This window comes from Rhinolophus sinicus, chromosome 3 (genome assembly GCF_057876585.1).
Source record: "Rhinolophus sinicus isolate RSI-liver-muscle chromosome 3, RSI-T2T, whole genome shotgun sequence".
NCBI lineage: Eukaryota > Metazoa > Chordata > Mammalia > Chiroptera > Rhinolophidae > Rhinolophus > Rhinolophus sinicus.
Window position 1 is genome coordinate 128,638,096 of NC_142503.1, and position 14,602 is coordinate 128,652,697.

At 48.9% G+C, this 14,602-nt stretch overlaps 1 protein-coding gene across 2 annotated transcripts; it reads right to left on the reverse strand.

The window, feature by feature from the left end:
• Positions 1-2,395: 2,395 nt before the first annotated feature.
• On the reverse strand, positions 2,396-14,511 carry ABHD4 (abhydrolase domain containing 4, N-acyl phospholipase B). 2 transcript variants are annotated; one of them, XM_088797064.1, is made up of 7 exons: positions 14,373-14,511; positions 10,969-11,057; positions 9,349-9,721; positions 9,043-9,197; positions 7,279-7,390; positions 4,541-4,727; positions 2,396-3,841 (listed from the first exon to the last, which is right to left on the reverse strand). In XM_088797064.1, exons 1-7 carry the CDS (start codon positions 14,432-14,434, stop codon positions 3,752-3,754), a joined length of 1,068 nt encoding a protein of 355 aa, XP_088653190.1. In that variant the 5' UTR covers positions 14,435-14,511; the 3' UTR covers positions 2,396-3,751. The 2 variants fall into 2 exon arrangements, with proteins under 2 accessions (XP_088653190.1, XP_088653189.1); XM_088797063.1 differs by having other exon boundaries at positions 14,262-14,409.
• Positions 14,512-14,602: the final 91 nt, after the last annotated feature.

The following is a 14,602-nucleotide window of genomic DNA, read 5'->3' on the forward strand; positions in this document are numbered from 1 at the left end:
TTCTATTTCAAGATTTGGATCTCTGGTCTTTTTAAAAGTTTTTGTTTCTTTCTTTGCCTCTTAATAACTCTGCTTCCTATACCTTTACCATGCATACGAGTTTCAATGTTTCTATTTACTTCGGCCCATGCTGGTCCTGTGACTTGGGAGAGGTTTTGCATCAATAGGAGATCCACTCCTGGCTCCAACTTAAATCTACATAACATATGCAAAGGTCGCCGAAGGCGGGCTTAACTGCACCTTCCCCCCACCCCAACAGACAAAGCCGAACTCAACAGAAAATTCCACTACAGGCTGAAACTGCCTTAAGCCTGGAGAAACCGCCCAGAATGTGCTGAATAGAAACCATCTTATCTCAGAAGCCACATAGTCCTGCTCCCTGCTTGCTTGTGACCTCCCCCTATAAAACTCCATACCCCTCTTACGGCAAGGTTAGAGTCTTTTCTAACCTGAACTCTCGCAGCTCAAGGAGGCCAAATAAATTCTAACAGACCAATTTTTGTCCCCAGTGACTCATTCGTCCGGCTGTACCTAACAAGTCAGATGGAGTGTGTGTATATGTGGGCCTGGTAGTGTAAACAGGGCACTCTGGGTGGCTTTCCGCAGACTCTTAGTGCACCTGCTCCTGAGGAATGTGCTTGCATTGTGAGGGTTTGGGAAAATCAGATCATGTGTGGCCCTCCAAAGTGGTTCTGGAGCAAGCAAGTGATGAACTTTCAGGGTCACAGGTCCAACTTCTCTACAGGGGCCATCTGGGGCAAGTGTCAGAGACAGCGTCCCTTAGTCCAGTGCCTGCAGAGAGGGGGCCTCAGAATCTCCTAGGGAATGTGTTTAAATGCAATGTCATGGTCAGACTCCATCCAGATTTATTGAATAAGATTCTGGGAAATACAGCCCAATAATCTGTATTTTTAAAAATACCCTAGGTTGTTTTGTTATGTGAACAGGTTTGGTGACTACTGCCTCCAAAGGGGTGGTAGCATCACTCAGTGTCGACAAAGTATTTCACTTTTATCTCCTAAACATTTCTTGCACCTTTCTCTTCTGTGTCCATTAGCCACTGGCCAAGTCCAAGCTTCCTGCGTCTCTGGCCTGGACCACTGCAGGAGCCTCCAAGTTCCCTTGCAGGGACTCATCCTCCTCCAATCCTTACTCCATAGAGCAGCTAGAGTGGTCATTTCAAGTGGCAAATTGGATTCTGTCACACTCCCGACCCCATCCTGACACTCCAGTTATTTTTTTCCATTGCTTTTAGGATGAACTCAACATTCTTTTCATGGCCAGAGGGCTTACGTGAGCGGCTCCCCACCCAGCTCCCCAGCCCTGTCTCACAGCCATCTTCCCTGCTAATAGGCCTTTACATTCCATGTTCTCTCCAGACACTCCTTCCCCTCCCTCTACCTGCACTTCTTTCGTATTCAGCTGTCATTACTTCTCAGGGAAGCCTTCCTGACCTTTCAAGGGTAGCCCTTTTCAGTTGGTTTTATATTGATTTACATAATAATTTGATTAAGTGTGCCTCTCCATGTAGAGTGTAATTTCCCATGAAGGCAGGGACCATGTTTCTTCACTACTGTAGTCTCAGGTCTTGGCATGCAATAAGCTCCAAATACTTGCCCTCTCCTTCAGACAGCTGAGTTGGCCATCAGGCAATCTTTAGTCAGAGAAGACAGAGGGTCTTGAGATGGATCAGAGCTTTGTAATTATACCCAGGAGTTCCATTCATTCATCATGACATATGTAATATTATGTTACTTCGAGCTGTGGAATTCTGGGCCTAACTGGAGTTCAGCCAGAACACAGCGGGCACTATTGGTAATGATTTGATCACTTTTTTTTGAACATTTGGCATATCTCACTTCTCTTGACTCAATGAAAACAAATATTTATTGAACATGAACTAGATGCCTCTTGTCCTTAAGTAATTTATGATCTAGGGAGGAAAGACAGACATTAAGCAAGTGACCACATGTTTTTTACCAAAGGGGCAGTTGAGTGTGCCATGGAGACACAGAAGAGGGGGTCCAAGTCCAGCCTGGGGGGCCAGAGACAGGCTTCCGTATAAGGAATATTTGAGGGGATGAGTAGGAGTTAGGAGAAGAGGCTATAGGGGACAGTCCCCGTGAACTTCAGAAGGCTGTTTACTGAGCAGCAGGGAGCACCCAGGTCTAATTCTCCTCCTGTGAATTACGGTTTGGCCCGTCTGCCCTCCCCATCCATCCTGAGGGGGTAGGATGGCCTGTGCCAATCTAGGTCTAGAGGGCGGATGCTACGCTAACGGGGAGAGGGAAAGCCGTGTAAGCAGGTACCTCTCAGGGCCCCCTTCTCTGACTCAGGCTGCTCAGCAGCACCCCAGCATTCTTGTCGGAGCAGTATTAAACATCAACACTGCCAGCAGTTTTCACTCATTTCTTTATTAATGTAGAAAAGGAGCCCAAGGTAGCTGGACCGGTACCAGTAGTACAAAGCACCAGGAGTTAATATTCTGGTGTAAGGGTTGGCTTTACAGAAGTGAAGGAAAGGCAGGAGCTGCCCTGGTTCTGGGGCACGGCCCAGCCTACTGCCCCAAACCCTAGTCATACCTGGACTCAGCCCCTGGGAAAGAGTGACAGGTAGGCTGGGTGGGATGAACTGGAGACAGATGGCAGGGACAAAGGGCCAGGCAGTGAGAACCATCCTGTGGCTGATGAGGACAGGAAACTGCTGGCATGAGGCTCCCTACTGCACCATGAGCAGGGGCTCCAGGTGGCCCCAGCGCTAGGGGCAGGTAGAAAAACCCTGGTGAGCATGGGAATCCAGATTCGGCCCTGAGTTGAAGGGCCTTTCCCTTCTCTCCCCAGGGGCCACCTGTGCTCTATACTACAAGTGGGGCTTCAGGGCCCAAGGCACAGAGGGAGGCCCAGGGACCTCCCTGTGGGGAGTAAGAAGGGGGAGGGAAGAAAGCACTGAGTGTCCCAGCTTAGGCAGCCAGAGTTGAGATGCAGGGCAGGACAACAGCACCCTGTGCAATGGGGCTGGAATGTGTGGCAGGGATGGGCTTCTCCTTGGCCAGTTATCCCATGGCAAAGGTGCCGGCCTCAAACCTCAGCAAATGGAGTCTGCAATGAGCACTGGGTATCAACAGACCTGGGTTCTAGCCTGAGCTTTCCTGGAAAAGAGCTTTATCACCATGGGCCAGCCATGTCCTGCCCTGGCCTGTTCCTCGTCTGTTAATGAGGCCTTTGGATGTGACCTCTCAGGTCATGGGAGGGACTCTGCAGAACAAGGAAGCGTCACGACCTGCTCTTGGTAGTTAAGTGGGAACTGGTCCCAACCAGACCCTGGACGCTGGCATGGGATGGGGGCCAGGGGCTGATTGAGGAGGAAAATGTTATTGCGTGAAGCCTACCCCCACAAACATCCCAGCGCTGGGAAAGGCTGGGAGCCTCTCCTTTGTCCAGGGGAAGAGAGGCCGCTTTCCCTTTGGCAGGGAAGAAACATGGCTGGGTGCAGGCCCTTGACAACCACCATCTGGGTGACACTTGGCATGGAGGGAATGTTCTTCCCTGGCGTGGGGAGCTCAAGGCTTCTCGTGGCTTCTGCCTCAAGCCCTTAGTGTGCTGGAGTGCCCTTCACGGTGTTCCTGTCCTGAGGATAGCCCAAGACTCTGCCTGGCTGGCACATGTTAGTTGGTGAGAAAAGAACAGAGGGGTGAGTAAGCAGACAGGGAGGCGACTCTCTGGCTTTCTCCTCTTCCTCTAGGGAGAGCAGCTCAATCAACCGAGTCACAGATCTCTTCTACCATCGCATTAAAGATGTGTGGCTGGTCTGCATAGACATGGTGCGAAGCACCCTCAATCTCCTGCGGAGACAGAAACCCGCCGGGGGTGGGAAAGCCCTTTACTCCAGGCACTGGACAGCCGTCGAACCATTTCTTTTCCTTTAGACCTGCTTGCCCATCACCCATTCAGTACTTACGAGAAACAATGGTCCACTTTTCTCCCCACATCTTGGCACTTTCCTGCGGGAGCCAATGACTCTCCGTATCCCATTCCCCTTCCCCCATGGCCATCCCCTGCATCTTGCCTTCCATGCTACCCCACCACTGACCTGCTCATTTCACCAGGGCCCAGTAGGCACCCAGCCTAATTAAGCACATTCATTAGCAAATGAGGGTGGAGGGGACTAAGAAAAAAGGGAAGGCAGGAGTGTGGTGAGAAGGTGTCATGGCAGCCTCTGCTACTCATTCTACTGTTCACGGCTCGGTTTTGAGTGGGAATTACACTGGGGCTAGAGGGGTAGTGTGATGTCTGTGTCTGGCTACTGGGCAAGAACCTGCCTTTCACTGAACTGGGCTACACAGAAGTGAGAGGCCCCTAATTATGAAATAACAGAGAGCCACCCCTTTCAAATCCACTGCCCCATCTCAATCTGTCCATCCCTCTTTTCCTCATCCTTCTCTACCCTGAGAGCTCATCCATGCTGAGAGTCAACCAACAGGTGCTGGCATTGAATGCACAGGTTTTCCACCTCAGCTCTGCTCCTTGGATGGCCAACGTACCATGTCTCGGACATAGGAGTCCGGCCGCTGCAGCTTCACCTTTTCTCCTGTGCTGGTATCTATCCAGGTGTTGGCCCCATAGATCATGGTGATGGGCACATCTTTTCGAATCAAGTGAATTCGCTCTAACATGGGGCGCCGAGCCCAGCCGAAGGACTCCATCATGGCTTTGAAGGCCGTCTCACCACTAAGAAGCAAAATAAGGTGAGGCAATTAGTAGAACAAACCCCACAGCATAAAATGTCAATTTGCTGGTCTTTTCAGAGGCTGGGGCCATATTTTTATCATCTTGGTATTCCTCTCAAACCCTGGGTTTGAGACTCATTAAACATTGGTAAGATTAGGAGATAGGACTGAATCTCCAGGGACCTCCTATCACAGAACAGTTAAAGGGACATGCTTGTAAAAACCCCCAGGGCACTGAGAATTGTCCAAGAATGCAATGAGTTAATATTTATTCAACAAATATTTATGTGTCACGCCCTGAGCTAAGGGAACATATGAACAAGAAAGATGCCATACCTGCCTTCCTGCAGCTCACAGTTTAGCTCACACTTTAGGCATTAGATAATGAATTATGTGATTAATTATTTAACTTCAAATTTTCCAAGAATTATGAAAGGTTGGTAGAGTGTCATGAGAACACAGACTAAGGACTTAGCCTGCAAGACGTGGAGGAAGGTCAAGGAGTTCATTTGAGGTGGACTCTGAAAAGCCAGTACCATATTAGTATAAAGGGTTTCCTGAGCAGACTGGAAAGAAACATCAGTCTTGTGAGGGCCTGAGGGAAGCAGCAGTTTGTGCTATGTGAAAAGCAATAACTGCCAATCAAATCTACTTTGCTTTCTGGTAATTTCCTTAGGTAGAACTAAGCCATATCATGAGTGGTCTGCAAGCCTGGGATGGAAGTAGCTTTCTGGGCTGGTCTGTAGCTTTGCGTGAGGCAGAGGAGGGACTGCCTCCTACCAGGCTCAGGCTGTCCAGGGTATTATATCCCTGGTCTCCTTCGCACCTCTGGGATGAGGGGAGCCTGAGTTCTGCACAGGCCACCAGAAACAGTTCTTCCTTAAGACATCGTAGCATAGTAGAAAAATCAGAGACTCTGGAGTCAGAGAGACATGACTTCCAATCCTGGCTATACTCTTAGCAAGTCATGCAACCAGAACACACTTTAATTTTCTCTTCTACAAATTGGAGAGGAATTATACCTACTTTATTAGGTCATTGTAAGGAAAGTGAAAATATGTACAAAGCCCTTAAGTTTAGGTGAAATGAAATACACCTAAACTTTGGGGGTGTATTTGGAGGGTACACCTCCCTACCCCCCAAATATTTTTCCTTGGCCAAATTTCATGTTTTCCAAGGGAATGGTAAGAGTTACCTTGAGCTTGTCAGGGTTACAACTCAGAGACCCTCAAGGGTTATAAAATTGAGTGATGGTGTTTGGGGGGAGGGGACTGGTTCTCACTGATGTCATCTCTGCTTCCTCCAGGACAGAAATGAGTCCCATGATTATATATTCTGTGGCTTAGATTGGGAGGCCATTCATTATACAGAATTAGGTCTAGGACTGGGGAACGTTCCGAGGAAAGGGCTAGGGTTGGGTCTGTGGGGCCTCAAGTGGGTATGAGACTGGCACAGAGCCCAGTGGGGGCTGAAAGAGGGGTCAAGAGCATGAAGCAGGGGGATACCTGATTTGACTATTGAGCTGAGTTTCTCTACTGCTGCCTAAGTGGGGCCTTTTAATTAGCTGAGCTCATGAGGAATGTTGGAGGGGCAGTTCCCACGCTGCCTGAAAGCTGTCTGGGTTTGAGGCTAATGCTCAGACAGTATTATAAACCCCCCTTTTCTTCACAGCTTTGGCTCACAACGGGTGACCTAGACAGGCCTGGAATGAGATGGGGCATGCTGCTGCTCCCCTGAGATGTCTCCCAGCAGCTTGGGGTGAAGCCAGCACAGAGGGTGCCACCAATGCAGCCTCCTGGTATCAACCACTCACACAGCACGGCCTGAGGGGAAGATTACCTCCCTGACTCTGCCTGGGCTGTCAGCTGCCAAGACTGCAGATCAACAGGCTTGGAGGGCCAGCTGTGTCAGTAGTCATAGATACGAACCTCTCAAGGTTCTGGGCATACCCCAAAATGCCAAAAGATTTGGAAGAAATTTCTATCCAACAATAAGTATTTCAAGGGTCACATAATTAAAATTTAAAATGCATACTCTCTCAATCAGCAATTCTACAGATATAGTCACACATGTGCAAAAAAAGATAGGCAAGGAGGTTCTTTGAAGCAATGCCACGTGCTATCTGATTGCAAATAACAAGGAAATTTGGGAATTACAGGTCTGGGACAGAAGAGTTCTTTTGTTCTTTTTTTTTCTTGCCTTGATAAAAATACTATGTCCACATCATATTTTTAGTATTAAAAATAAAAAAGATCTTTTCGCATGTTTTCCAGACTCTTGCTTATCAGGCTAATGGCATATCTCCAGAGAAGAGTAAGAGTCCTCTAGAGAAAATGGCAATTTTAATTAATCTATTATCTTCGCTAGCCCTGTGTGCCTATCCCTGGGGAAGTTTCTGGAAATGATCAAGCGTGCTAATGCCTCTGGTCCCCTCACTGAATGAGAGATTTGTGGAAGAAGAAATGATCCTGGGACAGTTCCGTAGTTTCTAGCAGTTGGACTTTTATCCCCAAACCCGTCCACCCCAAGCTGGCTCTGGGAGCTGCCTTCACCTGGGATTCTGTGCATTGCAGTGGTAGATATACTCCGATATAGTATCATCTTCAAAGAAGTCTGCGAACTTGCGCTTGAAGTCTGGTCGGAATCGCTGCACCAGGCCAGGCCCTGGGAGGGGATAGAAAACCATGGAGTGGCCAGTGGTGGGGGAGAATGTTTAAACAACTTTCACCAAGCATTATTTCTCCTAAGGGTTTGTTTGCTTTGTACATTTAACATTATTATAGTAGCAGAAGGAGTCTGCGAGTCTTTCGGGAAGCTCCAGATGACTACAAATGAGAGTCAGTTGGTTACCAAAGAATTTTTAACAGTCTAACTTCACTGAGGAATCAGATTATTTTCAGTTCAATGAAGTCCCAAGATCTTTTCCTCCAAGGATCGCAAGCCCCATAAGAGTCCTTGGTTGAGAGGCTTTCCTTTTACAGTCTGAGCTATTCTCTGAGACCCTAACGGCCTTTTAATATTCTGAAGGCAGTGGATGAAACTAGACCACCTCCCAAGAGCCCGCTCATGTTGAGGCTTGTAACAGAATATGAGTGGAGAGGCAAACTTAACCCTAGCATCTCAGACTTGGGGCACAGTTTTAGAGCAATCTGTTCCCTTCACCTTCTTTATATAGTTCATGAAAAAGCAGTATGGCACCCAGAAAAGACTGTGAAAACTGGGCCTGATGGTCGCCCTTCTGACCTCTCCCTCTCTTCTGGTCTTCTCTCTGCATGTGAGAAATCAGGGCTGAGAGGGAGGCACAGCCAGGATCTCCTCAGCTCCCGCCCTCCTCCACGGCTGCCAGCCAACTGCCCCAACCACACTAGCTCTCAAGCCCAGGCATGAACCTGGCCAGATGCAAATTTAGAAAAGGGGAGTGGTAAGAGCTGGGCTTCTCCTAAACTCCTACCTTCTACTCAAATGCTAATTTTTCTCTACCAGAATCATTCTGTTTCTCACGAAGGGCCTACAGAGACAACTCTTATTGGGCCATTAGCAATTAACTGATAATAATTGGCTATTGAACATTACTAGGTATACATAAGCTATTGGTGTAAGATAGAGGGTCACCAGTCTTTTCCATAAAGGGAATCTGCTTTTCATTTCATCAGAGTAAAAAGCTCCCTAGAAAGTTAGGGTGCTGGCAGTGTGAGGTCAGAAGCCTGGGACCTACTGATTCCACTTACTCTTGCTGCCCGCCCACCCCCACCCAGAACTCCTTCCCTCCTTTTAGCCACAGAATTTGCTGACCGCTACTGAATGGTGAAGATGTGGTGTCTGACTGGAGTAGGGCATGGTTTTGAGGGGTTTGCTTGACACTGTGGGTTGTGTTGGAGGCTATGGTTCTGACATCTCCCTGCTGCAGGTGCCAGGTGACTTGCAGAGATGGGAGCCAGTGGTGGTTACCATGCTGACTCGCCAACAGGTTGCCATACATTCACACTCACGTAGCATAAGAACTCAGCAGAGGAAGAGGCACCTCGTGGCCCCTCTCTGTCTCTCTCTGGGGGTCTAGCCAAGACACAGAGTAGTAGTTCTGCTCCATCTGTCCCTTGTACAGGAAAGCTTTTTCCATGCAGATGAAAGAAAAAAAGAATGTGCTGAAACTGCAGACTAAGAGATCTGTCCAGATTAATAGCTTTAAATAACAATGCGAGGCCCATTCCCACTTTTCAAGAACGAGTGGGGATGATGGGAGTCCAGGTACAGTAGAGCTTCTAGAATGGGACAGCCTGGGTTTGAGGAGAGAGTTTCTTTATCCGTAGGCTACTCACCCCAAGGCCCAGCTACTCGAAGAACAGCCAGTGGATTAGAACGCCCTAGGACAGAGGCCACAGCCTTGAACCAGGTTGGGGGTGCACGGATCTCACTGGGGTCAGTTGGTCGGAGGGGAAAGCCCCATGGGTCCACCAGGATGAGGTGTTTAACTCTAAAGGAGGACAAAGGAGATGCTGTATTTGCTTGGAGGTACCATAGCCCTTAAATCGCCCAGGAAGAAGAGAACTATTGGATACTAACACTGGAAGGGCTCCGGCAAGGCAAGGAGTTAGGTCATGACCGAGAGGGTGGCTCCTCCTTACCTTTCAGGGTACTTGATAGAGTAAGAAGTGGCCAGGAATCCTCCCAAACTGTGCCCCAGGAGGATCATACTGGGGATCCCCATGGTCTCCCGCCATGTCTCTATCGAGGTCACAAACTCATTCTCGGCGCCCTCGGGGTCCCTCGGGAATGTTGGCCTTGAGCTTCGCCCAAAGCCAAGCAGGTCGAAGGTGTGCAGCGTGCGGCGGGCACTCAGTGAATCCATGTTGAGGATCCAGAGGCCCACGCCACCCCCGAAGCCATGTACCATCACCAAAGGGGTGCGGTCCCTGAGCTCGGGGCTCACGGTCACCGTCCAGATCTTGTTCTGGTTTGGGAGAGACACATATCGGGCCAGGAACTTGTTCTGCAGACCTGGGGAGAGGGGATCCAGAGCAGAGTAATAAGCCGCACAGCACTATCACTGGCCTGTACTGCCACTCCAGCTCTGTCCCTCCATTCCCAAACCCTTTTCTCACCTCTTTCCTTTCATAACCCTCTCACCATACATCCTAAGAGTTCAACTTCTAATGTAATTTGACACCATCTAGTGTGTAGGTAAGAAGACGGGCCATCTTATTCTTCGAGGCTGTTTGCCTGGCTTCCTTTGGACCCAGGGTGGCAGTGACCCCACTGACCTCACAGAGATGCTGCATCCATATCTCCTGGACCTGTATCTTGGGGCTTGACAGATGGACAGAAGTGTCCTCACTGAGGGTAGGTGGGAGGGCAGCTTCTAACTGGAGTTGAGCCAGGTGAGGGGGTGATCCATGTGACCTGAGCCTTGTCTCTTACTCCTCTTAGAGACAGACCAAGATGGGCAGTGCTTGCTTTGCTGGTGTGCAGGCAGTCACATGACAGAGCTGCCTTGGGGAAGTCACCTGGATCCTGGCCAAAAGCTTAAAAGCTGTGGCTGCTCTTTGGTTGTACTTACTCAGGCCCATAAGAAAGAGGGTAGCGATGGCTGGGGCAGTGGTACCAGGCGGCTAAGATCATATAAGAAATACAGGGAGCTGTGGCCAAAAGGTCTTGTTTGAGCCAGTGGCTGCTGCTGCTCATGGGATGCCCTGCCCGTGAGAGCTGGTCTGTAGGAATCCCAAACTCCTGTCCCAAAACAGAGACGATAGGACTGCTGGTCCTTGGGTAGGAAGGTGGTAAATCTAAGAAGTGCTTGTGTGTTTGGAAGAGAGAGGGAGGAAGAGAGGAAGAAAAGAATAGGGTGAGAAAGAAGGTGGCAAAGAGAGAATGTGTATATTTGTGTGTGTTGCGTGCGAATAGCTGGTATAGGGTTGGAAGTGAAGTTGTGGGATGTGGCAGGAGCTAGCTAGCATGATAATAGGGAGGGAGATATCGAGGAACCATTATATTAGGTCGGTGCAAAAGCAATTGTGGTCTTTGCAGTTATTTTTAACCTTTTAAACTGCAATGACTTCTGCACCAACCTAACAGAATATGGTGTCCTCTGTACAAATTTCTTCCCTCAGATCATTGACAGCCCCTCCTCCTACCCCCAGGCATTGTTGATCAGGAGTCACTGGGCTCAGTGTACCAAACTCTGGGAAGATGCTGTATCCTCCTTGGGCCTCCTGAGGGAGGCGGCACAAATCGTCCCTTCTACTTACATTGGAGGATCCTGGCTTCCACATTCTTCAGCTGAGACATCGAAGTGGGGCGCCAAGCAGGCAGCCAGCTACTCAGCCAGCCTTGAGGCCTGGGACAAGGAAACACAGAGACGCTCACTGGCAACATTGGAAAGGAAACATTGATGCCCTGAGCCTTGCTGACAGTTACAAAACAGTTATCAGGGGGCAGGGTGTTACCTCCCACTATGACAGCCAGCAATTCCCTCACTGTCTCAGACTGCTACTCTTCCCTGGTAAACGGCTATTAATAACAACATGCCTTTTGTTTCAAGGTACTCAGAATACCATGCGCAGAGCACCTTACAGTTTACAAAGCACTTTCACATTTGTTATCTCATTTGAGCTTCATAATCCCCTTTGTTACTAATTTTCATAATGTCCAAGGAGATTAGAAGGGGTTTTAAAAAGCTAATTTTAACTGATGTTTCAGTTATCTTTTGCTATCTCCAGGACTGGATGTTCCTTCTGAGTAGGGCAAATTCCCATGTCATCAACTCTCCTGGCAGGGCACTGGGGTTTGTGTGTGCCTTCTTCCAAGCCCCTGGAAGTACTGTCAGTGTCAGCTGAGCTCTCAGGCAATCCTCGAGCAACAAGATGGGATAGGCAGGGAGCAGGAGGTAGGAGACCTGGGTTCAAGTCCTGCTGTGATTCATTGATTGGACACAGGTTGCCGCTGGACTTGTATTCCAGATTATAAAATGAGTAGAAACTTCACACAATCCTCACCTCCCATGGCATGCAATAAAACAGATACAATAACCTCTATACCCAGGGGACTTTTTCCTTTATACCCAGGGGACTTTTTCCTCCATACCCAGGGGACTTTAAGTCATTGCAGGGTAGAAGTTGAAAGCACCAGTTTTGAAATTAAAAGAACAAACAGACCAAAAAGACCTTGCATCTGAGTCCCAGTATTATCATTTATGAGCAGAATAGCTTTGGCCTGATAAATAACCGGACTTTGAGAATCTAGATATGTAAGGAAACTTGCAAGGTTCAGGGGACAAATCAGATACTCAATGAATGAGTTTTTATTATTCCTTTTCCATCCCGTATGATGTTTCTCTTTTCTTGATCTCTGCCTGGGTGAAGGGGATTACAGGTCGGACACCACCAGCTCTAGGAAGGGCCCATGAATGTGGGCATAGTCACACAGGGGCATTCTGTGGGAGAACGAGAGGAACCATTACCAACTCCCCCGCTTAGTACACACTGGGCATCCTAGTACACTATTTGAATCACAGAAGTTTAGATTAGGATGGGTCCTTAGAAACTATCTAGCCCAGCCTTTTTATTTTACAGATGAACAAACTGATGCCGAAAGAAGTCATATAACTACTTAGAAAAAGAAGAACTAGAACCAGACCTCAAATCCAGATTTCCGTGTACCTCTCCTCTAGACGTTCCAGCTTCAGCCTTTCAAGGCCATACATGAATACTCACAGTACATGACATCACTTTCACACTAGTCTGTATTCTGAAAGGAGGTGTGGTCTAAAGCCAGAGGGCCCAAGTTCTAATCCTAGCACTGCCACTTACCAGCAATATGATTTTGGCCTTCCTGTGTCAACGTTTCCTCATCTTTAGACGGTAGGTAATAATAGTATCTACCTCATAGGACTGTTACAGATTGAGTGAGTTAATGCACCTAAAACACGTAGAATAATGCCTAGCACAAGATAAACTCCCAATAAACATTTCCCCCCCACCACCAGCTAAATCATAAGCTGTCTACATTCCCAGTGTTTTGCAAATAGCAACTGCCAATGACAGTTTGAGGTTTGAAAGAAATATTGGGGTTGCAGCTGAGAGTGGTACATCGATGACTTTACAGCCAGGTGGGAGTTGTCAGTCTCAATCAATCCAACGCAATTCAAAATCCTTGTAATTCTCCACTGGAATTCCATGTAAAGTTGAAGCCCGTGCACCAAGACCACAGAAGTGTGCCAGTCTTAAGAGACAAACTTTCTCTCCACATCGTAGCAACTGTGACAAGTCAGACCACTGCATCTAGACCCCACATTGCATTTTATCTGCCCAAAGGAGCGATCGGGAGAAATGTTGTTCCATGGAACAGCACCACAGCTGCTCAGCAGATACTCGGGGAGCTTTATTTTGCCTCTCTTCTTCACAGAAACGGTACAGGTACAGCCCTGGAAAGAGTGCCTGGCACATTGTATCTGCTCAATACGATTGGGAGGTGAGGGCTATGGGTGGGGAGGGAGGAAGTCGATTGGGGCAAGGAGCAGAGAAGTCACTTAGCCATGAACTTAGCCTGGCCTAGTGTTTTTTATCCTGATGGGGGTGAGGCAGAAGGTGTTCTGTGATGGGTCAGAAGGCTGTTGGAGGACCTTTGTGATCTTGGGCAAGTCTCCTAACTTCCATGGGGACTAGCTTCTTCTTTTGTAAAAAGGAGCTGAACTACCTGCATGGCAACCAGCTCTAACACTGTGTTTCCCTAAGTCATTGTAGCTATTGGACATTTCTTCTTGGAAAACTCATCATAGAAAGCAACATAGGCAGTTCCTTCAAGCACAGGAAGCTGTTACTGTCATAAAGTTAATTCATTTTGCAAGCTGCCTGTTCCGCAGCTCTGAAAAGGGGGAACACGGGATCCAGGAAAGGCCCTGTTCTGGTGCAACCAAGGCTTGGCTGGGAGCTGAGTCATTCTGCAAGAAACTTTTCCTGGTTCCTACCACGCTGCGAACGGCTAGTCACACCACCTACAGGTGGCACCCCTTGATGCAAACCTGATGCCCTTGACAGTGGTAACAAATCCCCAAAGCTCTACGTTGGAGACCACATCATAAAGGATACTGTCATGATGATTAAAAACATTATCAACTAGGATCGCAAGCTGCAAAGTGTCTTGGTGGGCGACAGCTAAACACAGCTTGCAAGCCCCTTACTCCAGTTTGATTTATTCCAGCGCGGTGGAGCCCTCTCCTCTTCCCAGGCCCTCTCCTTGCCCGGCTAAGCGAGATTCTTCGCACACCCCCGACTTCCATCCTGGGGCAAATCCAGAAGAGTAGACCTGGCTGCTACTCCCGCGTCCGCGTCCCCTAAGCGTGCTTCGGGGTATCGCAGACATTCCCACGAAATCTAATCCCAAAGTACAGCGGCTAGAGGAGAACGAGGAGCGATGCGAAGACAAACGTGCAGAGTCCAGAACACTGAGCTGCAGGCAAACTTATTTCCCACAGCTCCCCCGGTTCTGCCGCCGGGAAAGCAAAGCGAGCAAACGCAAACCCCCGCCCTCCCCTGAAGCCCACCTGGAACAGGAAAGGCGGGAAGGTGTCTAAAAGTGTTCCACAGCCAGAGAGACTCCCAGGATCATGGCCCAGAGAGAGAAAGAGAAAAAGAAAGAGACAGGATTAACTCACTGCTGCTCCAGGTCATCAGCCATAGTAAACAAGCCCTGCCGAGTCGAGCCGAGCCTACACATCCCGCCCCTTGACGCCAGCACCAGCTGACCCAGAAAAGGGTCGGATAACAAAGTGGGGCGTGGCCAGCGCGTCCTGCCGGGAGGCGGCCCCCCCGCCCCCCAACCCAGACTCAGACTCTGGCCTTGAACCCCCGCGGGCCCAGGACACGGGAGCAGGTGGAGCGGTCT

Excerpts from the sequence above, each read along its gene's own strand:
- ABHD4 (XM_088797064.1), bottom strand. The coding sequence starts at position 14,434 with ATGTGTAGGCTCGGCTCGACTCGGCAGGGCTTGTTTACTATGGCTGAT. Across the intron at positions 4,728-7,278 it reads TGCAATGCACAGAATCCCAG|TGGTGAGACGGCCTTCAAAG; the intron begins GTGAAGGCAGCT and ends TTTGCTTCTTAG. Across the intron at positions 3,842-4,540 it reads ACTCCTATGTCCGAGACATG|GAGATTGAGGGTGCTTCGCA; the intron begins GTACGTTGGCCA and ends CTGTCTCCGCAG.